Below are 26,943 nucleotides of genomic sequence, written 5' to 3' on the forward strand. Positions count from 1 at the left end.
TTCAGTGAACGCGTTCAGGCACAACACTGATAGTGGAAGCTGTTGGGTTTAATCCACTTCATGCTTATCTTTACTGCCAAAGAACATTGAAATGCTTAACCAGTGGGCGCATCAATTAATTGAAATAGGCAAAGTACAAATTGATAAATACTGTACACTACAACTGCGTCACTTTAACCTGCATTAACTGCAAGCACTACGTAAATCTGGCGGTAGTATTATGGGGCTCTTATTCTCTAAGGTCTACATGGGTCAACACCGCTACCCCGTGGTCATATTATTATGACACACAAAGAAACGGGTCACTTCGAAAAAGACAATTTGTTCAGGTTAAAAGGTGACAAAAAGTACAATTACATTAATCTTTGAAGTTAATCCTGCAAGTAATCTAATATAATCAACAGCTGCATTCAATTATTTGTTAGTAATTGTATCTTAGTATAAACCACTAGAATCCATCATATTTAAAATGTTAAGTTAATAAACAATCAGTAGCATAAATTAATTTGAATTACCAATACAAACAGTACTTAACAGTGTACTGTACTAATAATTATACTGTACTATTAATTAGAGTAATAGTATTTGGCGTTCAGCATCTTATCTTATTGCTTATCTTTGCGGTATACGGGGAATGGGTTAACCTAGTGATGGTTAGTGCTTGGCACTCGGTTCTATGAACCTCCTTACTGTACCGGCAGATATATTGGTGTTTCTTTCTTCTGACAAATGTACTTATTGTAAGTCGCTTTGGATAAGAGCGTCTGCAAAACGCCCTGAATGTAAATGTAATGTGAATGTACGACCCCCTAACCACACTAGCCCATCACAATGCCCAATTTATGCAGACCAAACCCATCGGCTATTAATACATCACTATGAAACGTTAACCTGTCCCAGTCGACTGACGCTCCGGAAGAGGATAACGGCCACATCTTATTTTTAAGTCATAATTCTGAGTTTAAAGTTGAAACTCACCAATCATTCCCTAATCCTCTTCTGTAGGCGCCAGTTGGGTTCATGCGGACTAAATCGAACCAACGCAGAGAAGAGTGAAGCGAGGTGCGGACATCGCTGGGTAACCACGACGGCACACGACGCAGAGTGGGGGGGTATCGTACTTTATTCCGTATAGGGGGACCACAGGTATTTTAAAAGAGGGATAGACAGTGCTGTACAGGGGGAGACACGCCTTCTCCCGTTAAATACTATTCATCTTCTATACTCTGAGAGTGGAACATTGAACAATAAAAGCATGGTGACCCGGTGTAGCCTCGGTGATATGTGGACGGCCGTCGCGTCCAGACTTCTGTTTCCTTATGCGATTTCCATTCAAATAAAAAAAGAATCATGATCAAAAAATAAAATAACATACGACAGGCAGACACTGCGAGCCTGCGCTGCAGTGATGATGTCCACTGCACTCACACAACACAGAGAGAGAGAGAGAGAGAGAGAGAGAGAGAGAGAGAGAGAGAGAGAGAGAGAGAGAGAGAGAGAGAGAGAGAGAGAGAGAGAGAGAGAGAGAGAGAGAGAGAGAGAGAGAGAGAGAGAGAGAGAGAGAGAGAGAGAGAGAGAACGTTTCCACATTCGGTTGGTTCGGGTGCTGGGAGTGGGCGTCAGTTCGGAGGCTCGTTGGACGGTCGCTCTGCGTCTCCGACCCCCTCGCCCGGCGATAGCTCCTCACTCCTCCTCACTTCCAGAGCTGGGTGCTCATGGTCTGGCCGGACGCGGCCCAGCTGCCCATCCCGGAGGCCTGCTGCCCGAAGGCCATGGCCCCCCCCGGCCCGTTCAGCGCCATGCCCGACATCTGCTGGTTCATCTGGAGCGGGAGAGAGGAGGTCAGCGTGGACCGCACAGAGAAGACCACCCTGGGGACCGCCGTCTGAGGGCACGACCGGCCAGCGGCGCTCTGTCTTCCCTTCCTGTACTGAAACCATCAGGTCAGCGGAGGCCGCCCGCGTTCCGCCGCCCGGAGGCGTCCGGACGCCTCCTAACCTACACTGTTAGTTAAAAGCACTGTTGTTGATCCGAAGTTGACGAAAACGATATCAATATAATGTTGCATAATATATATATTAATGAGATGTCCCGTAGCACCGCTCACTCAAGCCATTCCCCCAGTTTTCCTGATCTGTGGGTTCGTTCGCTAGCGGGGCCGTCGGACAACGCTTCGGCTTCGGCCACCCGGAGGAACGCGTTGTGACGTCGCGGTGAATTGTCGCATTGATTCAATTGAATTGTGTTTCTACAGCCCTTAATCACAGGTCCAGTCTCAGGGGGCTTAACAGGCCGTGTGTTCATGACCCCCCCGGTGAGTGTGTGTGTGACCCCTACCTGCCCGATGTTCCACTGGCCCTGCTGTGCGGGGTTGATGGCGTACATGCCCGGTGCCGCCATCATCCCCGAGGGCATGGCCCCGCCCCCGGCCCCCCCCATCATGCCGGGGGCCACGCCCATCAGCCCGGCGTGGGGGTTCCCCATGAAGCCGTTGGGCATGGTCATCCCCACCATCATGCCCGAGTTTGGGGCCATCATGGCGGCCCCGCCCTGGCCCATCATGGCGCCCATCACCGTGGTGGGGGGGGCACCCCCCATGCCCGGGTACCCCTGGTAGCCCGCCGGCGCCTGGACCGGGAACTGCATCTGGGACGGGCCCATGTACATACCGGCTGGGAGAGGGGAGGGAAGAGGGGAGGGCGTTTACATCCAGGGCGTGTAGCAGACGCCTTCCCCCAGAGAGACAGTGATCACAGGACCAGGCACTCACCATCACTAGGTTCACCCATCCCCCGTACACAACAGAGACAGCTAGGGTAAGATGCTACACGATGCTAAGGACTGTTTTGTGCCAGGGCATACAGCACATAGGTGTGTAAGAGGGGGGAGGGGGGTAAGGGGGGAGGGTACACAGGGTCCCGGTGAACTCTGAGCCAATGAAATGAGTTAAATGAGCTGCATGAGGTTCTTTTTTCAACTCAATTTCTTAATCCCATTGATCAAAGGCAGTGGCTACAGGGAAAAAGGGTTCCTTGCTTTTCTAAAGTAAACAAGTGTTTCTGCTGTGTGTTTCAGCTGAGGTTTCCTGTGTGTGTGTGTGTGTGTTTCAGCTGAGGTTTCCTGTGTGTGTGTGTGTGTGTGTGTGTGTGTGTGTGTGTGTGTGTGTGTGTGTGTGTGTGTGTGTGTGTGTTTCAGCTGAGGTTTCCTGTGTGTTTGTGTGTGTTTCAGCTGAGGTTCCCTGTGTGTGTGTGTGTGTGTGTGTGTTTCAGCTGAGGTTCCCTGTGTGTGTGTGTGTGTGTGTGTGTGTGTGTGTGTGTGTGTGTGTGTGTGTGTGTGTGTGTGTGTGTGTGTGTGTGTGTGTGTGTGTGTGTGTGTGTGTGTGTGTGTTTCAGCTGAGGTTCTCGGTGTGTGTGTGTGTGGAGTCGTATGGAAGAAGCCGTCCAACAGGGACTGGGTAATGAACGCCGGCCTCTCAGGATCAGCTGACACCAGGATCAGTAACTTAAACTCCTCGGTTCAACCAGAGCTGTGGAGCGAGCTCCAGAAACCACCCCGGTGGAACGCTTCAACTGAGCGGGAAAGAGACAGCCTCACGTCAGACCTTTTATTACTTGCTAGTTAGCAAGTAATTGTTAGCAAGTAAGTGTTGTGGTGTCCCTGAGCGAGACGCCCCCCCCCCCGACTGCTACTGACCAGCTGGCTGTCGCCCTGCGTGGCTGACTCTGCCGTCGGTGTGTGAATGTGTCCACAGATGGTTGGAAGTATCTTTGGTTAAAAGCGTCTGCAGAATCCCCTGAGTGTAATGTAAACGTCTGATCGCCGTGTGTTCTCTCCCATCGACCCGGCGACCTCTGCACACCAGACCGAGCTGCTCGACTGGTTGATACCGGCAAACCACCTCTCTACAGGTTTGCCCTCGGGCCTGCAGACCTGAAGATAAACACACAAAGCCAGCGTCCATTCGGCTGACTGCAGTGTTCAACTGAGATAAGAGAAGGGAGGAGTTCGCCTTTCGTTTATGAAACAGTGAAAATGAAATGCAACTTGTCCACTCAACTCAGATAGGTGTTCACTAGTCGAGGAGAGTGAAAAACATTCAAATGAGGGGAACATGGGAAGGCTGCATTAACCTGGGGTTTCCTTCACATGTGGGAACATGTTAAGACGACTGCATTAGCCTGCAGTTTCCTTCACCTGTCACTAACATGTTGGCCGTAGCCGATCTAACTCTGTAGAGGGTGTTGGTTTCTGTGAGTCGGGATTCAATCTGAAACAACACATCCATCTCTCGTCCCGTTTGAGGTCCTCTTAAACACACAGACCTCCTGCAGTGAGAATCCCTGAAGACAAGACGTCCTGACCATGACCGACCTCTGGTTTAGTCTTGGACCAGAGGACATTGGGTCCACAAGGCATGCTGGGAGCTCTTCAGTTTGTTATGGATCCAGAAACATGATAGACGTAGAGGAATAGAGGAGGGACAGACAGACGTCCAACCTCTGTGTTGAACAACAGCGTTTGGGTAAACAGCCGAAGCCGACAGGCGCACAGACCGGTTTGGAGTGTGACGCGAGTGATCTCACGTCCAAAGGTCAGGAGAGCGCGAGCAGGGGGACGTGCAGTACAGTAGTATAGCGCAGACGGACGGCTCACTGTAAAAAGGGAAGCACGCAGCAGATCAACCGCTGACTCACATCCGATTTACACACTAGACCCGTTCAACACTGGATTAGCCGCCCGGCAGCGCGGCCCCCAACCCCCAGAGACCCCCCACAGAGCCTCCAACACAGAGCCCCCCCCCGTTGGGGCTCTGCTGGCTGCTGGTTCCGTACCCCCCCTCACCGTTGGGGCTCGGCTGGTTGCTGGTCCCGTACAGGGACAGGATGGAGTCCTTGCTCAGGGTTTTCTTGGCCGGGTCGTCCGCCTTGGCGGCGCTGCCGTCGCTGAAGAGGTCGAGCTCCGCCTGGCTGGACCCCGAGGTCGTCAGGCCCGCCAGCGCCGCCCCAGCCCCGGCCTGGGTGGGGGTGCTCGCGGGGTCCATGGAACCAGCCTGAAACGAAGCACAGGAGTTACGTACGGCTCAGGAGGCAGAGCGGGTCGGCTGGTAACCAGAGGGTTGCTGGTTCGATCCCCGGCTCCTCCTAGCGGAGTGTGGAGGTGTCCCTGAGCGAGACGCCCCCCCCCGACTGCTCCTGACCAGCTGGCTGTCGCCCTGGGGGGCTGACTCCGCCGTCGGGGGGTGAATGGGTGAATGTGAGGCGGTGTTGTAGAGCGCTTTGAGCGGCCCCCGGTTGGAGAATGCAGTATGTTTGCCTTTTAGATCAGAGACAATAATACCCACCGTTTGCTAAATGTTTTCTCGGAGTTAATAAACGATATCTGATGTGTGACGCATTGGTATCAACACCGCCGTCCATCTGTACATGCGTCCATATTCAATCCATCCCATAATATGACAGGGATTGTGTATTATTACACAGTAGTTTACAGAGGAGCGAAAACTCCCCTGAAAAAACCTGACCCTAGCTGCACGGTCACCTCACTTAACCTCCTCCTCCTCCACTGAAGGAGGCCTGGAGAGGCTGTAGAGGCCTTCAGAGGAGGCCCTCGGAGGCGGTGGTTTGTACCTGAGAGAAGTGCGCCGCTGGGCTGGCCACCGGCAGCGGGTTGGAGACCATGGGCCCGAAGATGTCCAGGTCGTTGTTGTTCTGGCTCGTGGAGCTGCTGCTGGTGGTCGACGCGGCCGGAGGAACATCTGAGGAGATCCATTTGGACGTTGAAATATGTGTTTGATAAATCAGTAAATGAATGTATTAAAGAGAAAGAGAGGGACACGGACAGAAGGACGGACTCACCGAGGCCCAGCAGGTTAACGCTGTTCTCTGAACTTTTCAGAGGACTGATTTTGGGGACGGGTCGACAATCTTCACTCTGGAACAGAAACAGGAAAACTATCAATCTGAGGTCACTTCCCATCAGGAGTGAATGAAAAAGCGATTCCTCCAATCAGGAGCGGCTGTGCTCTGCGACAGCCTACCTTAGAGGAGGAGGACTTGCTCCCTCGTTCCGCCTCCTTCTCCCTCTTCATTTCCTTCTCCTTTGGCTGGAGAGAGAAACAAGTCGCCCTATTGGTCAGTTCACCGTGCAGTACCTTTACATACGGGTATGGAAATCCAGCAGAAATAACCAAAGCTCATCTAGAGCCCGGTGTGGCCTGACACACGACGACCCGTTTAGAAAGCACTCTGCTCTCAGGGATCTGCTTCAATGATGCATTTTGTTAGGAAAACGTCACTTCATTGGATGAATCTTAAACTTCTTGTAATGAGCTTTGCAAAAAAATGACAGCACTATGTGACAAAGAAATGAGCGATAGTAAAGAGCAGCCATGAGTCTGAGCAGAAGTGATAGTGAACTGTGAACTGCAGTTCTGGAAACGGAGCGTGGTCGATGTGCTTACACTGCCTCCATTGGTCACGTTCTTGCTGAAGTATTTCTTTTTCTCATATTTGTCCCTGATGAAGAATTCCACAGCTCTGAGGTCAAAGTTAAGGGGGAAACTACCGTGTGTGTGTGTGTGTGTGTGTGTGTGTGTGTGTGTGTGTGTGTGTGTCTCTCTCTCTCTCGACTGAAGGATACTGGTCTGTCTGAGGCCTTCTGAAGCTCTCTGGAAGGTTGGCCTCGTAGCGTTTTCTTGCCCGGGTGTTTCCCATATCCTGTATACTCTGAAACACAAAGATATCCAAAGTTTGGCCAGCGTAGCTCAATTCCAATAATGGAGACCCTTGCATTATTGATTCACCGTGATTACATTAACATTAAGGGTATTTATCAGACTCTTTTATCCAAAGCCCCTTACAATAAGTCCATTTGTCAGAAGGAAGAGAAACAATAATATATCTCTGTCGGTACAGTAAGGATGATCATAGAACCAAGTGCAAAGCACTAACCATCACTAGGTTAACCCATTCCCCGTATACAACAGAGATAGCTAGGGTAAGACGCTACACCATGCTAAGTACTGTTTAGTCATTACATTCACTGTGACGTCTCAGGTCTTACCTGGATCTGCTCTGAGGTCCACTGGTCCAGGTTGACCGACTTCACCCGTGATATGTGGACTCCCAGGTTCCTGTGGATCCCAGCGCACCGGATACAGATGAACACTCCCAGGTTCCAGGAGGCCCATCGGGGACCTGGGAAAAGAGGAGAGGAGGAGAGAGGAGAGGAGAGGAGAGGGGAGGAGAGGAGAGGGGAGGAGGGAGGAGAAGAGAGGAATGAGGAGAGGAGAGAGGAGAGGGGAGGAGAGGAAGGGAGGAGAGGAGGGAGGAGAGGAGAGGGGAGAGGAGAGGGGGGAGGAGAGGGGAGGGGAAGAGAGAAGAGGAGAGTAGAGATGAGGAGAGGAGGAGAGGAGAGGGGAGAGGAGAGGAGGGGAGGGGAGGGGAGGGGAGAGGGGAGGGGAGGGGAGGAGAGAAGAGAGGGAGGAAGGGAGGAGAGAGGATGGGAGAGGGAGGAGAGGAGAGAGGAGAGGGGTTGAAAACAGGGATCAGCGTGGACGTGAAGGATGAGCATGCGCCATCACGCAGGAAACTCTCCTCTTGGCACGAGGGCTGCATTCTTTCAATGTGATTCAAATGGACTGGAATTCACACCCAGACTCTGAAACGTTCTGCTCCTCTGGACCAACAGACTCATACGGAGGGCTTGGAACCATATGGCGATGCTGTTGGTTCAGTCCGGATAGCAGCTAGCCATACTGCGCTGTGCTGAAGGGGAAGTGAGCAGTCAGCTGACACCGCTACTCTGACTCTGTTAGCTCCGAGTGTTAGCCACAAGCTACAAGCTAGACCCCCCGTTGTGTTTCCGCTCTGCTGTCAGAGGACGGATCGTGATGATGAGAGGATGAGAGGGTGAGACAGGTGAGCGGGTGAGCGGGGTAGCCGTACCTTTGGCCTCGCAGTCGGCGCAGTACTTGTTGTCGTCCTCCCGCAGTAGGGCGGCCAGGATGACCTGGTGCTGCTCGTTGAGCTTCAGGCTCTTCTCCCGCTCCGAGCGGGTCGTCATGGTGATCTGGACCGGAGGAGAGGAGGATGCGAGGCTCGCTGTTGTCTCAATGCTCAAAGTCGATAACTTTGAGGTGAAAGACCATAATCGGAAAAACCGATCGCCTCCGTGGAAATAAGAAAAACACCCGGAAGCGGATGAGTTTCCACCCACATGAGTACTTGAGCTTCTCCGGAATGGGCCGCGCTGATTGGACGAAAGGGTGTGACGTACTCTCGGAATGGACCGCGCTGATTGGACGGAGGGGTGTGACGTTGGTGTTGACACATTCACCCGTCCATTGATCTTTATTTAGGTGTTTAGTTATTATTCAGTTGTTTATTTAGTTATTTAACTCACATTTTAGGTCATACAGCTCATATTCTACACGCGTTTCCATCAGAATTATTAATTATCCCTGGCAGGAGTATTGAGATGTTATTTATTGAAACATAATATTTCCTGGAATTTAAGTATATAAAAAATGTAATAAACAAAAAATAAGAATACTTAGTTACTACTAAAAACAATTCTAAACAAACGATAAAATAAAATAGACGTAAAATAAATAAAAACGTATAAGTAAAATAATGCAGAACCAGGTTTTTTATTGATAAATATCAAGAATAGTTAAAAAACATTTGAGAAAACATTTGAAATGAGAACACGATATTATTAAAAGAAAAACACCTCAATGACATTGAAAGCGGTGTTATATAAAACACATTTAGGATTTCATTACATTGTATTCACGTTTAGATAGTGCTGTTAAAACAGTTAATTAGCTGTGGTAGGATACGATAGCATTATTAGCTGTGGTAGCATACGATAGCTTGTGCTTAGCGCTAGCAGAAGCTCTCCAGGCGGATCAGGCCGCTGTTCTCGGGGTGTCTCACAGCTACGCTGTACCGGAGCAGCATCTCCACGTAGGGGGGCCAGAAGCGGTCGTCTGCCGCCACGTACGGGTCGTGGGGGCTCTCCATGGACCGGTTCATCAGCAGCTGGGGGGGGGGGTTACGGTACGATACGATACGGAGTCACAAGGGGCCCCACGATACGCTACAGAGTCACGGGGTACCCCACGATACTGTACAGAGTCACGGGGTACCCCACGATATGATACAGAGTCACAGGGGGCCCCACGATACGGTACAGAGTCACGGGGTACCCCACGATACGATACAGAGCCACGGGGTGCCCCACGATACGATACAGAGTCACATGGTACCCCACGATACGATACAGAGTCACAGGGTACCCCACGATATGATACAGAGTCACAGGGTACCCCACGATATATAACAGAGTCACAGGGTACCCCACGACATGATACAGAGTCACAGGGTACCCCACGATATGATACAGAGTCACAGGGTACCCCACGATACTGTACAGAGTTACAAGGGGCCCCGCGATACGATACAGAGTCACAGGGTACCCCACGACATGATACAGAGTCACAGGGTACCCCACGATATGATACAGAGTCACAGGGTACCCCACGATACTGTACAGAGTTACAAGGGGCCCCGCGATACGATACGGAGTCACAGGGGGCCCCACGATAAGATACAGAGTCACAGGGTACCCCACGATATGATACAGAGTCACAGGGTACCCCACGATATGATACAGAGTCACAGGGTACCCCACGATACTGTACAGAGTCACAAGGGGCCCCGCGATACGATACAGAGTCACAGGGTACCCCACGATAAGATACAGAGTCACAGGGTGCCCCACGATAAGATACAGAGTCACAGGGTGCCCCACGATACGATACGGAGTCACAGGGGGCCCCACGATATGATACAGAGTCACAGGGGGCCCCACGATACGATACAGAGTCACGGGGTACCCCACGATACGATACAGAGTCACGGGGTACCCCACGGTACTGTACAGAGTCGCAGGGTACCCCACGGTACGATACAGAGTCACAGGGTACCCCACGGTACGATACAGAGTCACAGGGTACCCCACGGTACGGTACAGAGTCACGGGGTACCCCACGGTACGATACAGAGTCACAGGGTACCCCACGATACGATATGGAGTCACAGGGTACCCCACGGTACGATACAGAGTCACAGGGTACCCCACGGTACGGTACAGAGTCACGGGGTACCCCACGGTATGATACAGAGTCACAGGGTACCCCACGACATGATACAGAGTCACAGGGTACCCCACGGTACGATACAGAGTCACGGGGTACCCCACGATATATAACAGAGTCACAGGGTACCCCATGATACGATACACAGTCACAGGGTACCCCACGATACGATACAGAGTCACAGGGTACCCCACGATATATAACAGAGTCACGGGGTACCCCACGATACGATACAGAGTCACAGGGTACCCCATGATACGATACAGAGTCACAGGGTACCCCACGATACGATACAGAGTCACAGGGTACCCCACGATACGATACAGAGTCACAGGGTACCCCACGATACGATACAGAGTCACAGGGTACCCCACGATACGATACAGAGTCACAGGGTACCCCACGATACGATACAGAGTGCCCCACGACATGATACGGAATCACAGATAATTTTCAGATACTTACCAAAAGAATGAATAAAAAACGCGTTTAAATTTGGTTCTCCTTACGGTTGACTGGCCAGCCCTTCACCCTTCAACCATTTAGAAAGTTTGGCCTGTATGTATGTTCGTCAACTATGGCCCCCATTCTATTCCTGACCATCCCTGGAAGGAAGGATCCCCCATCTGAACGAGGGATCCCCACTCTGAAGGAGGGATCCCCCCCTCTGAAGGAGGGATCCCCCCCCTCTGCGTTCCTCCTCTAGATTCCTTCCTTGCTAATTAAGGGAGTTTTCTCTTGCCCTCTGGGGGGCTAGGGTCAGGGGGGGTTGATGCATTTATGGCCTGTTAAGCCCTTTAAGACTGGACTCGGATTAAGGGCTATAGAAATAACATTGAATTGAATTTGAAATTGAATTGAATTAAATGGGGATTCCATGTATAGCAGCACACAGCTCCTCCTCCATGAGTTATTGTTACTGTCAACACACTCAGTGCCACTCCCTGGTTTGATGCTAATCACTGTGGGTGATTTGCTTGGTGCGTTGTGTTGTGACAGCTGCTGTGAGTGAAGCGGTATTAATCATCCAGAGCGCTGTACACCCCCACAGCACCCCTACTGTAACAACAGGGTTCTGTTTAAGGAATGATGTGTTTAATGAATCATCTCCATCGTCACTGGAGATGGCTAATGATCCTACATTCATCTCAATCAATCCACCGCCGGTAGAGGAGCACGGAGCGGTGAACCCACACTCACCTCCAGAATAGTGTTCAGCGATATCAGATTGTCGTTCCGATCCGGCAGCGCCTTCTGCAGAGTAACAAGATGGGTAATTAGCCACACTCGCTTGGTTCAGAACACATTTAGGAGGTGTTTGGTTGTCCTCGTCGAAGGCTGTCTTCACCTTCCTCCTCTTGCCGGCGCCGGCCGTGGGGAGGGGGAAGTGGTCCTCCAGCAGGTCCCCGAGCACTTCCGTCAGCTGGTCGTTGTAGCTCTTCATCTTCTTGATCTTGTTCTTGGTGTCCAGCAACACACTGGTGATACTGTCAGGACAGGAGAGCAATACAGACGCTAATGATACATCAGGGGTCGATGCTATACGATAAATGGACGGCATTTACACAGCGCTTTTCTAACCAGTGGCCAAACAAAGCGCTTTACAATACCGCCTCACATTCACCCATTCATTCACTCAATCACACACCGACGGCGGAGTCAGCCAGGGTGAGGCGTCTTGGGTCAAGGTCAATTTAATCCGACGTAAAAGTTGGGTTAGGGTCGGTATTTCAAGGTCAGCTCCAGGATTGGCTCGCCGGGGAACATTCTGACCTTTTATCTTGCATTATACGTTTTAAGGGATTCTTACTTTTGAAAACTATTTCCTGGATTCTCATTGGTTCATCACACTAAACCCACCTGTGCTCCGACGAAGTCTCTTGTTCTATTCTGAGCCGCTCAACGTGATTGGTTGCTGCGGTCAACACCTCTTGCCTCTTCTCGAGCCATGTCTGTTCCCTAAAGAACAGGAGCAGAACCAACGCTTTATCCACCGTTCATCCCAACCCGTTCACCATGGCGGATTCAGAGCAGAGGGGGGGGCAGAAGGAGACCGTTTGAGAGTTTCTGAGAGGTTGCTCCTCTTGGCCTCGCAGCACGCGGCGATCATCTCCAGCTCTGACATCAGCTTCTGAATCTGGTGGAGGAACGTTGAGCTGTTTACAGGAGCCATGAGGTGCACCTCAGAGCGGCCTGGAGACCCCCTGATCACATGAACTCATCATCTCCAGCCAAACAGAATGGGCGGTCACGTGATAAGGAGGACCTCAAGGCTAATGTGTAGAATCATGTAGCATATACTGTTAATACTGTCGACATCAACTTCCTGTCATCCTGACATTGATTGAATTAGCATTGCTGCCACCCATGTTGTGTATGAGATATACATACATAGATAGATAAACACTTACAAAAATTGCCTTTAACACTTTGTAGTTTTTACAATCTTATACAATTTTTATCCCTCTACTGCTAAATTGTCCTTTAACACAAACATCCTGCTTGGGACGGATATCTTTTAATTTTATACTGCAAAGGTGAGACATTGCCGTACCTCGTCTTTTCCAGCATGAAGCAGAATCTCAGGGTTGGTGGGCAGCACTGAGGAGGGAGAGTTCAGAGGAGCAGACAGTGAGTTTCAGTTCACCACAGAGGCCATTGTGGTCCAAGGATGCATTAAAACGAGATTCAGAGCTCGAGAAGACAAGCTTTGAGCTGAAAGGAGCCTGAGACATAAGGATGTAGCAAAGGTTTGTCACATCCTTGTTAATGCACGTTTATTGCAACAATTGCAAGCATAAGCATTTCTCCGAACAGGCAATCATTTATACAATCGTGATAAAGTCACTTTAAAGCTATATAACTATATAGTAGTTATAGTAGACTACACAGTAAACGGACTGCATTTATACAGTGCTTTTCTAACTAGTGGCAACTCAAAGCACCGCACAATTTTGCTTCACATTCACCAGTTCATTCACCCATTCACACACCGACGGCGAGTCGACACCTCGACGGCTCGGAGGAGTCGGGGATCGAACCAGCAACCCTCCGGTTACCAGTCGACCCGCTCTGCCTCCTGAGCCACAGGCCGCCCTCTTCTAAGTACGATCTGAACTGAATCCCGCCTTACCTCTGGGCTCCATCTTCAGCCACTGGGTGAGCTGGGCCTCTGTGGCCTTCAGTCTGTTCAGAGGCTGAGAGATGCGTTCGTGTATTCATTGTATTTATCCTTTGCATGAATATCACATCATGACACATTTTAAGCACTAGAATCCGAAAACCTTTTTTCCCCCGAATGCATCATGAAAATATAATGTGGGCCGAAACATCTTGCCATTTAATAACGTGAAACTACTCTCCCAAGGTAAATGGCTAATGGTACAATTAGACTGCTTATGCTCTCATCATGTAAAGGTTATTGTACGACCCCAACAAACATTGTATCAGAGTGCCACGTCTAAGGGTGGTTGGTTAGCGATTTTTAGCTTGCGAAACGTCAAATCTTTCCAAGTTGGATGTTGGTGTTTCTTGGGCAGAATACATCTTTAGGCCTCTTGTCTCAGGAGACTTAAAGGCTAGGTACATTGACATTCAGGACGTTTAGCAGATGCTTTTACCCAAAGTGACTTGCAATAAGTTCTTTGTCAGAAAAAAGATAAACAACAATATATCGCTGTCGATACAGTAAGGATGTTCATAGGACCAAGTGCCAAGCACTAACCATCACTAGGTTAAACCATTCCCGGTTTACAACAGAGATAGCTACAATAAGATACTTCACAATGCTAATACTATTTTTAAGTGCCCGGATGTACAACATACAATAAGTGTGTGTGTAGTGGACGACATTAAGTATTGAATCAAGAACTTTATAACTGGGAGCTAAACTTCCTAGCCGCCAACATTACACCAAACTCAGGGATACTAAAACATGAACTCAATGATCACCTGCTCCTGTGGGTCAGCAGAGAAATCCGCCTCACACGACAGGATCGCATTCTGGATCTGAGAGAGGAAGTGACAGAGAATAGCTATGAGATATGGCTTCAGGTCATGGTGATGGTGATGGGTTGTTTGGTTACAAACACAAAACAACACCAATAAAGAATAACACAAACAACAATATCACAAACACAAGAACAACACCAACACCCACCCTCTCCAGGTTAGTGAACTGTTCTTCACATCTATCCAGCAGTTCAGCCTCAGCAGCTTCTGACAACGGAGCCTCCGAGGGAAGGAGACGAGGAGACGAGGAGACGAGAGGAGAGGAGGAGAGGAGAGGAGGGGGCCCGGAGACTTCCGGCTGGTCAGAGTCCATCTAAAGTAGACAAAGCAACATCAAGTTTATCAGCTTTAAGGAAGGCAATTAACCCTTTGGGAATACCAGACAAAAATAACAGTTCTAGGGCGTCGGTAGTCACAAACACTGTATTATAAATATAAATATAGATTTTAAAGGATGAAAACCCTTCTGTGTTGTTGAATTACCTTCTTATTCCGATCCGTTGAAACCGCATTCAAAATACCGCCAATAGTGATGACGTCAGCTGGGCGCAGCGAGCGTGTTGTCGAGGACTAAAGCTGCGCGGAGGGTGCGCAGTTTGGGAACTACGATTGGAACCGTCTTCACTGCGTAAAATTGCGTAATGCCTGAGAACATTTATGATCTTGATTAAGATTTATTAACTGCACCTTGTTGGAATGAGAATGATATAAACCATCTCTGACAACAATCAGGCAGATAATAAAGGATTTGTTCAAACACAATCACGCAGGTGTAACTCATCCTTTTTATCTCTATATCTATCTACATCTATCTCTAAAATAGCCCAATATTAGCATAAGCCCACTGCGAGATCTTTAATGACATGATATTTAATCGAGGACCTTTTCGGCCCGTTTCCAACATTAACCCTTTTCAACCTAATGACTGTAACTTGCCATTTGTCATTCTCTCAATAAAGTTGGGCCTGTTTTATGTGATGGATGAATTCGCCCCAGATTCACTCTGTGCTCAGACGGTCTGACTACAGATCACTGCTCAGGGAAACTCAGGGTGCACCTTCGGTCCGCGGCCACCAGGGGACGTCATTCCCGTATCTGTCGTAGCGCAAGTCTTCACGTTAACGCTTCACGTGCTGGACGGAGTCCAAACACCTGATTCTGAGCCAATCACAAGACAGGTAATTGACAAAACTGTATAATTAGTGTTGTTCAATCTGATAAATAGGCCGCATCGTGTGCGTGGCGGAGTGATCTGACATCAAACTGAGAGTCCTATATTTATCTTATATTATATTATTAAGAAGAAATACAAGCCCTAATAATATTAAAAAAAACAGAATTGTGCTTTCGACACGCTCACCATGTTTTGTTTGTAAAACTGTAGAACAAACGCATACATTCAATAAATGTACATTAAATCATTAATATATTATTAGGCCTATTGAATGCATGCCTTTGGACTGCAGTAACCCTAACCCATTTATATATATATATAAACCTCCTGTTAGTTAAGAAATTGGATCTTTATAAACCTGCTTTTAGTTGAGAAATAGGATCGATTTAAACCTCCTTTTAGTTAAGAAATAAGATCTTTATAAACCTCCCTGTTAGTTAATTTTCGATCTGCAGTCACAGCAATGAGCAATCTTCTTACCTCCAGATATCCAACCCGTTGTGAGTGATTGATTTCTGTGTTCCATCAGCAGATATCGGCAGCAGGTAGCAGAACTCAGTACAGATCCTGGGAATAATCAAGAACAATTAGATTAATATGCAAATTGGCATCAAACGGTTACATTTGCGCCTTCCACGCAGGCTAATTAATCAACAGTTAAAGGAAATTAATACATACATCAATTGTGTCAGGAACATGCTTAGTTCAATCGCCCGTAAAATTGAAGTTTGAAGTATCAAGTGGCTCTAGGAAGGCCATAACAACATTAAAAGTCCTCCGATTCCCTTTATTAGGAGATAGCTACAGACAGAGCTCACTATATGGCAGTGCTACACGATGAGTAGACTCTCTGAGTGATCAGATAATGAGCCATCCGATCACTGCGTTATTAGGCCTGGTAATTATTTTAAAATACATCATTTGGGACGTCACAATGATGATTCTGATGTCTAACATTAATGGAGGGACAAATTATATAAACTGGTCTAATGGATTCATCGAAACAAAATAATATTAAGGATAAGACAACAACATTATTAACAACAACACTATATAATAACAATAGATGATAACAATATTGTTGATAATAATATTATTAATATTAATATTTATATTGTTGTTGTAATAGCCTGATAATAATAATAATGATTAGGATTATTATGATGAGTAATGTTATGTGTGTGTAATGAGTGTGAAGCGGTTCAGAGAGGTTCTGATCCTCGGACCGAAGGGAAGACTTCTCTCAGCCTTTTTGTGGATTCCAACAGATGATAATTGATAATTGTTGCTCCTTCCTTCTCACTGAGAGGCTTAAGAAAGAGAGAGAGAGTCCGATGACGTGAGCCAACGTGAGAGGAGCTCATGGACTCATGGTCTCAGACTCATTCATCAAACTTCAATTTTCCGGACGATTGAAGTAATGATTTTTTTTTCCGTCTTGAACGGGAATACTGAAATACACTTAAACCGTCCGGATTAATTACTACAGAGAGGTGGTCTCTCTCTCTCTCCAACACCTCTCAGCGGCCCAGCCTCACAGCCGACCCCTCGTAAAATAAGCAAGTGAGATCCATAAACTGAGTCTGCGTTAACCCTCTCCAGTCATAAATAATAATAATAATAACAATAATAATAATAATAATAATAATAATAATAATAATGGTTTATTCATAATGGAAGACCACTGGCAGAGGGATATTATTCAGAAGGCGAATCCCTTTTAACAACACACAACACCCCCCCCCCCCCCCCCCCCCCCCCCCCCACACACACACACACACACACACACACACACACACACACACACACCACACTCTTAAAAAACGTGGAACGGTGATTCCATCATTATCATCACTCTTCATCATTGTTAATTTGTAATCCTTAAAATCCGGAGAATTTATATAAGTTTTGTGTACCTGCGAATATATCGAGCCTTGTTTCTTTATACATCAGTATTGGTGAAACGATTCCTTGTTCAGTGTTCACTAGTGAGTTGTGTTCTCTGCTCAACCAAACTCATGAATGTATTACAGTGTTTATAAACTAAACCCATGAATATATTCCAGTGATTATAAACTAAACCCATGAATATATTCCAATGTTTATAAACTAAACCCGTGAATGTAATCCAGTGTTTATAAACTAAACCCATGAATGTAATCCAGTGTTTTATAAACTAAACCCATGAATGTAATCTAGTGTTTTACGCGGAGATGAAAGCGACGCAGCCGAATAAAAGAACTCCCTCCTTAGCAGCTAAACGGGAGGCTGCCTTTCAGTCCCCGTTCCCCCTTTTAGACACTCTTTTAGACACTCTGTCTCACATTATAATGTTTTCAGCTTCATTACACCCCTTAAAGACAAAAGAAATAAAGAGAGCGAGGAGAAAGGGAATGGAAGAGCCCCGAACAAAGACCTCCCTAAACAGACTCCTTCTAAACGTCACAGTCCAAACTCTTTATGGTTCCCACTTAACATCAAAACACTCCCAACACTAAATGTGCGACGTTGGCCACTTTTTTTCTTCTACTTCCACCGTTTCTTGGACAGAAGTCAAACATATTATTCCGGGGACTAAAAAGCGAAGAAAGACAGAAAGGCGTTTCATTGTAATTCATTGACTTGTTCAGAGGCCTTTTGGAGAAAGGCTTGGCAGACATTACGCGCCGCAGATGCCCCGGTGCCTCGGCCTCAGTGTCTGCGTCAGGGCCCTTTGAGGGCCCTTTGTTCACCGCCCAGTTAAACAGTTTAAAAGCAGGGTTAACGCAATCCATCAAATTGTCTCAAATTGTGAGGAAAATTCAAAAACCATATGGCTTCCAAACGCCGGCGTCCTTTCTGTGCGCTGGGACACACTTGTCCCAGTATGGCGGGCCGCGGGGGGCCCCATTGTTGCCCCGCCGGGGGCCCCAGCCTCATTTGTCCCCAGTTTTCATGCTTTACGCTCAGAATTATGAGCCGAGGCCCTCGGAACAAAAAAGGTCTATAAAGGCGCGGAGGAATTGGCCCAAAACGTCGTGGTTTTGTGGCATCCTCGTCCTTTTTTCCTCCCAGGACCAGATTTGTGTTTCTCACATAAATTTGGTCCCCGAATAGAGGAGCACGTCGGAGGGTCAAGAAGCCACGACACGCATTTAGGGTTTAAAAGACTCGCAGGAGTCGGGACTCGGAGTGTTATCCTGTTGGAGACACAAAGGCACAGAGACAGAGCCGAATGTGTCACTGAGAAACTAAACAGCTCAATGGCCTGTTAGTCTCAGGATAAAACGTGAGCTTTTATACTCAGTAAAACGTGTGACAGTCGTGGTTTAGTCCTGATAATAAGTCAATAATAAATCCATCGCTGCAGGAATTAGAGCATACATGAAATAGCCGGAGAGGCGTTTTATTACCATAGTATATACATTACAGTTTGTGCATTGGATTTCAAATACTGTCCTGATTTTAGAAAGGCACTTACAGGTGTAGAGAGAAAGAAAAAAAGAAAGTTAAAATCGGAAGTCATTTTGTATCCAAATCATGAGTCTAAAAAGGACCTTCAGTCGAAATGACTGAATGACTGAATGAATCCTCTGAACGAGTGATTCGTTGTGGAACATTCCGGTAGAGTCTCTCATCGCTCATGCACACGTGGTACAAACAAAACATAATTTAAATCAACTCATAAATAGAAAATTATCACAAATCAAAACATGCATTCCCATGCCAAAAAAAGAGATGGTACTTTGTCGGAATTCTCGCAAAAATAGGAAATAGGCCGAGTAGAAAAAATAAATATAGGAGGCGTGTGTTGTGTGTGTGTGTGTGTGTGTGTGTGTGTGTGTGTGTGTGTGTCTGTGTGTGTGCGTCTCTCTGTGTGTGTGTGTGTCTCTGTGTGTGTGTGTGTGTGTGTGTGTGTGTGTGTGTATGTGTGTATGTGTGTGTGTGTGTGTGTGTGTGTGTGTGTGTGTGTGTGTGAGAGCGAATCGGAGGAGGGGGGGGGGGGGGCGGGTATGGTGTTAGGCTTATGCAAAAATAATGTCTTCACGTCCTCGGAGACGATATTGCTTTGATCGCAGCTCATCGGTGTAAAATATCTGCTGCACATCTCGTTTTCATGCGTCCTGTGGATAGGGTCTTTGTTTCGATATAAAACGGTATATAAGCGGTCCACGTCCCGTCCCGGTGGGCTCTGAGTCTATGCGGGCCCTCCTCCCGGTCAGTCGTCCACATCTATCTCCACGTCCTCGTCCTCCGAGCCCTCCTTACTGGTCGTGTGGTCCGAGAAGGGCGACCCGGGGGGCCGCCTCAGTCTGTGCAGCCCGGGCCTCTGCGCCAGGGCCGGGGAGTCGGGCCGCGGATGGCCTAGCGTCCCGTTGGCGCACTTCTCCAGGTCGGCCAGCTTAGCCAGCTTCTCCAGGGGCACCTGGCCCACCGCCTTGGCCGACTCCACGTCCGCCTTCATCTCCTCCAGGTCCCGCTTCAGCTTGGCGCGCCGGTTCTGGAACCAGGTGATGACCTGCGCGTTGGTGAGGCCGAGCTGGCCAGCGATCTGGTCCCGGTCCGCCGGGCTCAGGTACTTCTGGTACAGGAAGCGCTTCTCCAGCTCGTAGATCTGGTGGTTGGTGAAGGCCGTGCGCGACTTCCGCCGCTTCTTCGGAGTGTTCCTCTGGCCGAACAACGTCATCCCGTCCCTGCCTGGAGAATACAGAAATACCGTCAGACGATACAGTAGAATACTGTGTCATAAAATAAAATACAATACAGTGGGCTACAGTACAATATAGTACAATACAATTATATACAGTACATACAATACAATAACATTTAATACAGTGCAATATGATATGGTAAACACTACAATAAAATGCATTTCAATATTGTACAATAAAATACAATTCAATACAGTATAATACAGTAAAATAGAGTAAAATATAGTACAATACAGTACAACACAATAAAATACAATACTGAACAACGTCGTCCCGTCCCTCCTGGAGAGATACAGAAATTCCTTCAGACAATACGATACAATACTGTATAATACAGTACAGTAAAAGACAATACATATCAGTACAAAAGAAGACACTTCAATATAATACACAACAATATAAAATAATCCAGAATTACCTAATACAGTAAAGGAAAATAAAGTACAATAAAAAAATACAATACAATACAGTACAATACAATTAAATACAAAACAATTAAATATAATACACTACACTAAAACAGAGTTTAGTACAATGGAGTACAATAGAACACAATACAATTCAACACAATACAACACATTGTCGATTACAGTACAATTCAATACAGTACAATCCAATACAGCACTATATAGTACAGTATAATACAGTACAATGATGTACAGTGCAATACAGTACAATACAGTACAATGCAGTACAGTGCAATACAAAATACTGTACAATACTATACAGTACAGTTCAATGCAGTTCAATTCAATACAGTACAATACATTGCAGTACAATACTGTATAATAAGTTACAGTAGGTCTACCGTACAATACTGTACAATATAGTACAGTACAATTCAGTACAATACAGTACAGTACAATACAATACACAACACAGCACAACACGACACAGGACAGTATAACACAATACAGTACAGTACAATAAAATACAGCACCAATACAGTACAGTACAGAACAGTCCAGCACGTCCAGTGAGCTAGCCCCAGCCTCCAGCCTTTAGCCTCCAGCCTCCAGCCTCCAGCCTTTAGCCTATAGCCTCATAGCCTTCAGACTCTGGCCTATTCCGGCTCTGCGTCAGGCAGCGATACGCTCAAAGATGAAAGCTACATCCAAATAACTCCGCTGATGGATGGTGCGTTTTAGTTATTATTTAATAACTCACTAATAATCGCAAATCATTGTGGAAAATATTAAATAACGTCCCGTTCATTTACGTTAAATAATGAATTTAAATTCGCCTAGAGGCCTCGGAAGCGGAATTATTCGTTTATTTAATATAAAATAATACGTGTTCAAATAGGATAATAATGAGTAAATGATGAGTTAATGATAAGATAACAATAGGATAATATAAGGTAATAATACGATTATAATCAGATAATAATAAGGTAATGATAGTATATTAATAAGATAGAAATAGGATAATAATAAGATAATAATAAGATATTAATATAAAAATAAAATGATAATAATAAGATAATGATAAGATAATAACACTTCGGAGGCCATCGTTTGTTCGTGTCGCCCAGGTATGCACGTGGAGCTCACCTTCCGCCGCCTGCAGCACGCTCACTTCCAGCCCTTTGAAGGTCTTGCTCGCGAGCTCCTCCAGCGCGCAGAGAGGCGAGGTCTGCGCGAGCAGGGTCCGGCCCAGAGGGGGGGTCCGGCCCAGCGGGGGGGGTCCACCCGGCCCGCCGCGGTGCTTCTCCGAGGCCGAGATGAGGTGCGCGGTGCCGCAGATGGTGTAGCCGCGCTTCACGGAGGGCCGGCTGAGGATGTCCTCGATGCTGAAGGGGGTGAGCGGCTTGGTTGTCACGGCGGCGGGCGGCAGCAGGTCGAGAGGACTTCGCCTCCTGCTCTCCGCTGCGTCGCGTTTGGACACTTCTTTGGATGTCATGACGGAGCGAGCTTTACGCGCAGAGAGCGCACTGCAACTTTGTGGATCCGCGGCAACCAAACCCAAAAAAATAAAATGACTGAAAGGAGATCGAAAAGCCGGCAGCCACGCAACAGGTCACATAGCATATAGATGAGGCCAGCTGAGGAGGAGGAATAATCCAGAAGGTTCTCCAAAGTGTCCTTCCCGGAGAGGAGCCAGTCCGAGATGCGTCGTGAAGATGGTGTAGTCCAACGATTACTAACAAGTTCTCATTGATCTGGAGGTAATTAATGAGGTCCCGTGCCGGCTCGCACTCCTCTCCCGTCCCTCTCTGACTCTGTCGTTGCAGAGCGACGCGGGCTTTAGGATGAGGGGGGGGGGGGGGGGGTCCCATTAATTAGGGGGCATCGCTGGAAGGAGGAGGAGTCGGCAGAATTATAACGCTTTGTGCTCTGATCATCATCGTCTAATTTACTCCTGGTGGGAGGAGGAGGCTGCGCGCCGAGGGGAAATGTACCACGGACACTTTTGTTTTATTCCCAACGAAACAGGAAGGGATGGAGAGTTTATGGCCGACGTGTCTCCACTGATGAACTTAAGTTTAAAGAGTTTACTTTTACTAGAGATAGTCTGGATAAACTGAAACCGAAACTAAAAAGGATGTCGTCGATATAGATTTTTTATTACTATTATACAGTTAACCCGTTCACAGGATGTCTCCTCGATGAAAGCTCGGATGATCCTTTTATGTTGTAAAGGTAACGCAGAGATGGCGATATATCAGCAGGAGAGAGGAGAGGGAAGAGGAGGGGATAGGAGAAAGGAGAGAGGAGAGTGGAGAGTGGAGAGGAGAGGAGAGGAGAGGAGAGGAGAGAGGAGAGAGGAGAGAGGAGAGGAGAGGAGAGAGAGGAGAGAGAGGAGAGTGGAGAGTGGAGAGGAGAGGAGAGGAGAGGAGAGGAGAGCGGAGAGGAGAGAGGAGAGAGGAGAGGAGAGGAGAGAGAGGAGAGAGAGGAGAGGAGAGGAGAGGAGAGAGAGGAGAGAGGGGAAAGGCGAGGAGGAGAGGAGAGAGAGGAGAGGAGCCACCATCCAGGCCATAACTCAGGCAAAGATACGGGCATTAGATATGATGCATATATATATATATATATATATATATATATATATATATATATATATATATATATATATATATATATATATATATATATATATATATATGTATGGTTAGGTGTATATATATATATGGTTAGGTCGATATATATATATAGAGCCTACGCGATATATCCTATATATTATATATATACATAATATACCCAAGTTTGGTGGGTCTTTCAATTTCGATTCGTCCTATTTATTTAATAACGTCTGTATTTATTTTGAGGAAATAGGACATATTGTGTTTAAATTGATCGGTCCATCATTATTATTATTATTATTATTATTATAGCTGTGATATTATTCGTATTGTATTAATAATAATTCTATGATAATTATAATAATAAGAACAATATATAGGCCTAATAATAGCAATATAGTAATATCAACAATAATAATAATAATACTCATTGATATGATTAAAATAAAAATTTTTAGCGTTTTAATCTCCTGTTGGTTGGATTAGATTAGTGCGATTATTTTTTTTAATGTTGAATTCTCTCTGAACGTGTTCGATGCCGAGGCGGCGGCGGCCGCACTGTTAGACGTCATCTTTGAGTCATGTGGTTCATTGATGAAGGCACCCTGGGAAATAATATCAGCAGAATGGCGCTATTTAGGGAGAGAGAGAGCGAGAGGAGATATCTATATCGATATAGATCGATATATATATATACATATATAGAGAGAGAAATATCTATATCTATATACGATATAAATATATTATATCTATATATGATATAATATATTTATCTTTAGATGTATGTAGGCTATATGTAAAGAGAGAGAGAGAGACACACACACAGACAGACAGACAGACAGAACGACAGACAGACAGACAGACAGACAGACAGACAGACAGACAGACAGACGGGCTTTGATTACGGCAATTTTACAATTGTATTATTCTGTCCTGATTAATACTAATAATTAAGACGCAGTGATCATGACCATAACTGAAGGGTTTTACGGTTCAGTTGTCCTGTTATGGTCTGGATATTGAGGGAGAGCTACAAGGCCTGAGAATAACATTTGACCAATCTCTGACAATCCATACTTAGCTCCCCAGGTTCCTCCTGCACTGCCTCAGAGCGGTGGACCTCTGAGATAATAGCAAGAAGAGAAGATCACCGATGGATTATTAAAAAAAGCGATTTTGTCGCCACTGTTAACATTTATAACATGAATACGGTTTATACATCGGGCTGAAATATAAATAAGGTTAAATAAAGGTTTTTGAAACACGTTGTCCATTTGTGTGGAGTCACATGACGTTGACTTCGTCTTAGAATACCATAATCCGAGGCAAATATATAAAACATATAGGCCTAATTTATATTTTTATTCATGCAGGCCTACATTAGCCATAAATAAACAATCCATTCACTTTGTCAGAAGGTTTAAATCCCAAAATATGTACAAACTTTTATTTTGTACATATTTTAGTTTGTTAAATTATAAAATACCAGTTAGGGGTCGAATGTGAAGGTATTTTGTAGCTATCCGAGTGACCACTAATCACTCGGTCACCTAATGGAAGATATTTTACTCATCATGCCAACCGTGTTATCATATTTGCCAAGGTCAACATTATACTCTCAACTGAAACTACCGGTGACGTAACATGACAATCATGTTATATCAGGTGTCCAGAAAATAAATAAACAATAAATCATTATTTCATTGGTTCAAATATTCAAAAAAAATTATTTTGTTTATTATTACAATCCAAAATGAAGTTTTATTTTGTTATTATTATTATTATTATTATTATTATTATTATTATTATTATTATTATTATTACATTTACATTTAGGACATTTAGAAGACGCTTTTATCCAAAGCGACTGACAATATTTTATTTTTACTATAATTATTATATTTTGTGGCCACTTTCCATGCAATAAGATATAATAAATAAGTGAGTACGTGTGTTTTGCTGTTCTGGAGCGAGGCGTCTCACACGCCTTAGTGTCTGAGAGCCTCATAATAATTACAATGCCTTGACACAAAGTGGCCTTTATTCCTCAACCAGGTGTTGATTTAGTGCCTCTGCTCCGTCTCTGAGCTCAATGTCTGCAGTGTTTTATTAAGCCTCACCCAGACCCGCTCTGCCTGCTGGCTGAGCCTCCTCAGGCAGCTGCAGCCCGGCCAGCACACAGCCCGGCGCTCCGGCCAGCGCCACAGCCCGGCCAGCACACAGCCCGGCGCTCCGGCAATGGGGCTCCGAGCTCCGGTCTGGCTGGGGGCCTCAGAGCGGCGCTCTGGTGGTCCGGGGGCCTCAGAGCTCAGAGCCGGTCCTCCACCCAGACATCCTCCTCCTATAGAGACGCCGACCGGCCGTCCTCAAAGCATCCAGGGTTTAAAGCCCTCGTCATCAGCAAAGGACGTCCTCTGAGGGCTCACTGGAGGGCTCTAATGGAGGGCTCTAATGGAGGGCTCTAATGGAGGGCTCTAATGGAGGGCTCTAATGGAGGGCTCTAATGGATGGCTCTCACTGGAGGGCTCACTGGAGGGCTCATTGGAGGGCTCACTGGAGGGCTCATTGGAGGGCTCACTGGAGGGCTATAATGGAGGGCTCTCACTGGAGGGCTCACTCGAGGGCTCACTGGAGGGCTCTAATGGAGGGCTCTAATGGAGGGCTCACTGGAGGGCTCACTGTAGCGCTCTAATGGAGGGCTCTCACTGGAGGGCTCTAATGGAGGGCTCCCACTGGAGGGCTCTAATGGCGGGCTCATTGGAGGGCTCTAATGGAGGGCTCTAATGGAGGGCTCCCACTGGAGGGCTCACTGTAGCGCTCTAATGGAGGGCTCTCACTGGAGGGCTCTAATGGAGGGCTCCCACTGGAGGGCTCACTGTAGCGCTCTAATGGAGGGCTCCCATTGGAGGGCTCCCACTGGAGGGCTCTAATGGCGGGCGCTAATGGAGGGCTCACTGGAGGGCTCACTGTAGCGCTCTAATGGAGGGCTCACTGGATGGTTCTCACTGGAGGGGTCTAATGGAGGGCTCTAATGGAGGGCTCACTGGAGGGCTCTCACTAGAGGGCTCTAATGGAGGGCTCTAATGGAGGGCTCTAATGGAGGGCTCGCTGGAGGGCTCTCACTGGAGGGCTCTAATGGAGGGCTCTAATGGAGGGATCTCACTGTAGGGCTCTAATGGAGGGCTCTAATGGAGGGCTCTAATGGAGGGCTCACTGGAGGGCTCTCACTGGAGGGCTCTAATGGAGGGCTCTAATGGAGGGCTCACTGGAGGGCTCTCACTGGAGGGCTCTAATGGAGGGCTCACTGGAGGGCTCTCACTGTAGGGCTCTAATGGAGGGCTCTAATGGAGGGCTATCACTGTAGGGCTCTAACGGAGGGCTCTAATGGAGGGCTCTCACTGTAGGGCTCTAATGGAGGGCTCTAATGGAGGGCTCTAATGGAGGGCTCACTGGAGGCTTGGTTGTGGAGAGACGTCCCGTTGAAGGGGGGGGGCTCCAGAGGGCCACAGGCTCCAGAGGGCGGCCCCTCTGATGCCTCGGTGCTGTCTCTGGTCAGTGATGCGTCGAGGTGGGGGGGGTCTTCCTTAGCCATCACACCCTCACAGAGCGAGACGGTCCTGAGACACAAGGCCGACTACATCGCTGTCCTTCGACATGAAGGAAGAGCACTTCATCCACCTTTCAGATGTCCCTTTGTGAACAGCCGGATGTTGTACAACGTAGCGGAGCAGAGATCAGGAGGCCGATGGAGGCCCAGGAGGAGGGGGTCTGAGAGGGGTGAGAGGCCGGGGGAACGTCATGCACGGAGAATCAGAACAGGTGCAGCAGCTCAGAGGAAACACTAGAAGCACAAAGTGTCTCCGGTGGGAGTGCATGTTAAGAAAAT

At 47.2% G+C, this 26,943-nt stretch overlaps 3 protein-coding genes across 3 annotated transcripts; all 3 read right to left on the bottom strand.

The window, feature by feature from the left end:
• Positions 1 to 1,105: 1,105 nt before the first annotated feature.
• On the bottom strand, positions 1,106 to 8,204 carry LOC307071207 (stromal membrane-associated protein 1-like). The gene is made up of 10 exons (XM_079730142.1): positions 7,947 to 8,204; positions 7,063 to 7,196; positions 6,640 to 6,725; positions 6,461 to 6,536; positions 6,038 to 6,103; positions 5,856 to 5,931; positions 5,628 to 5,755; positions 4,843 to 5,050; positions 2,338 to 2,672; positions 1,106 to 1,822 (listed from the first exon to the last, which is right to left on the bottom strand). The coding sequence occupies exons 1-10, from the start codon at positions 8,062 to 8,064 to the stop codon at positions 1,694 to 1,696; spliced, it is 1,356 nt and encodes a 451-aa protein (XP_079586268.1). The 5' UTR covers positions 8,065 to 8,204; the 3' UTR covers positions 1,106 to 1,693.
• Positions 8,205 to 8,640: 436 nt separating this feature from the next.
• Positions 8,641 to 14,686, bottom strand: cenpk (centromere protein K). Its single transcript, XM_079730159.1, has 10 exons — positions 14,657 to 14,686; positions 14,322 to 14,486; positions 14,114 to 14,170; positions 13,296 to 13,359; positions 12,717 to 12,763; positions 12,217 to 12,299; positions 12,023 to 12,121; positions 11,511 to 11,649; positions 11,363 to 11,416; positions 8,641 to 9,044 (listed from the first exon to the last, which is right to left on the bottom strand). The coding sequence occupies exons 2-10, from the start codon at positions 14,484 to 14,486 to the stop codon at positions 8,889 to 8,891; spliced, it is 864 nt and encodes a 287-aa protein (XP_079586285.1). The 5' UTR covers positions 14,657 to 14,686; the 3' UTR covers positions 8,641 to 8,888.
• Positions 14,687 to 19,545: 4,859 nt separating this feature from the next.
• On the bottom strand, positions 19,546 to 21,940 carry lbx1b (ladybird homeobox 1b; the record flags this gene model as incomplete). Its single annotated transcript, XM_079730160.1, has 2 exons — positions 19,546 to 20,024; positions 21,592 to 21,940. 2 exons carry the CDS (start codon positions 21,938 to 21,940, stop codon positions 19,546 to 19,548), a joined length of 828 nt encoding a protein of 275 aa, XP_079586286.1.
• Between the last annotated feature and the right edge of the window lie 5,003 nt (positions 21,941 to 26,943).

Source organism: Pollachius pollachius (genome assembly GCF_949987615.1).
Source record: "Pollachius pollachius genome assembly, chromosome: 2".
NCBI classification, from domain to species: domain Eukaryota; kingdom Metazoa; phylum Chordata; class Actinopteri; order Gadiformes; family Gadidae; genus Pollachius; species Pollachius pollachius.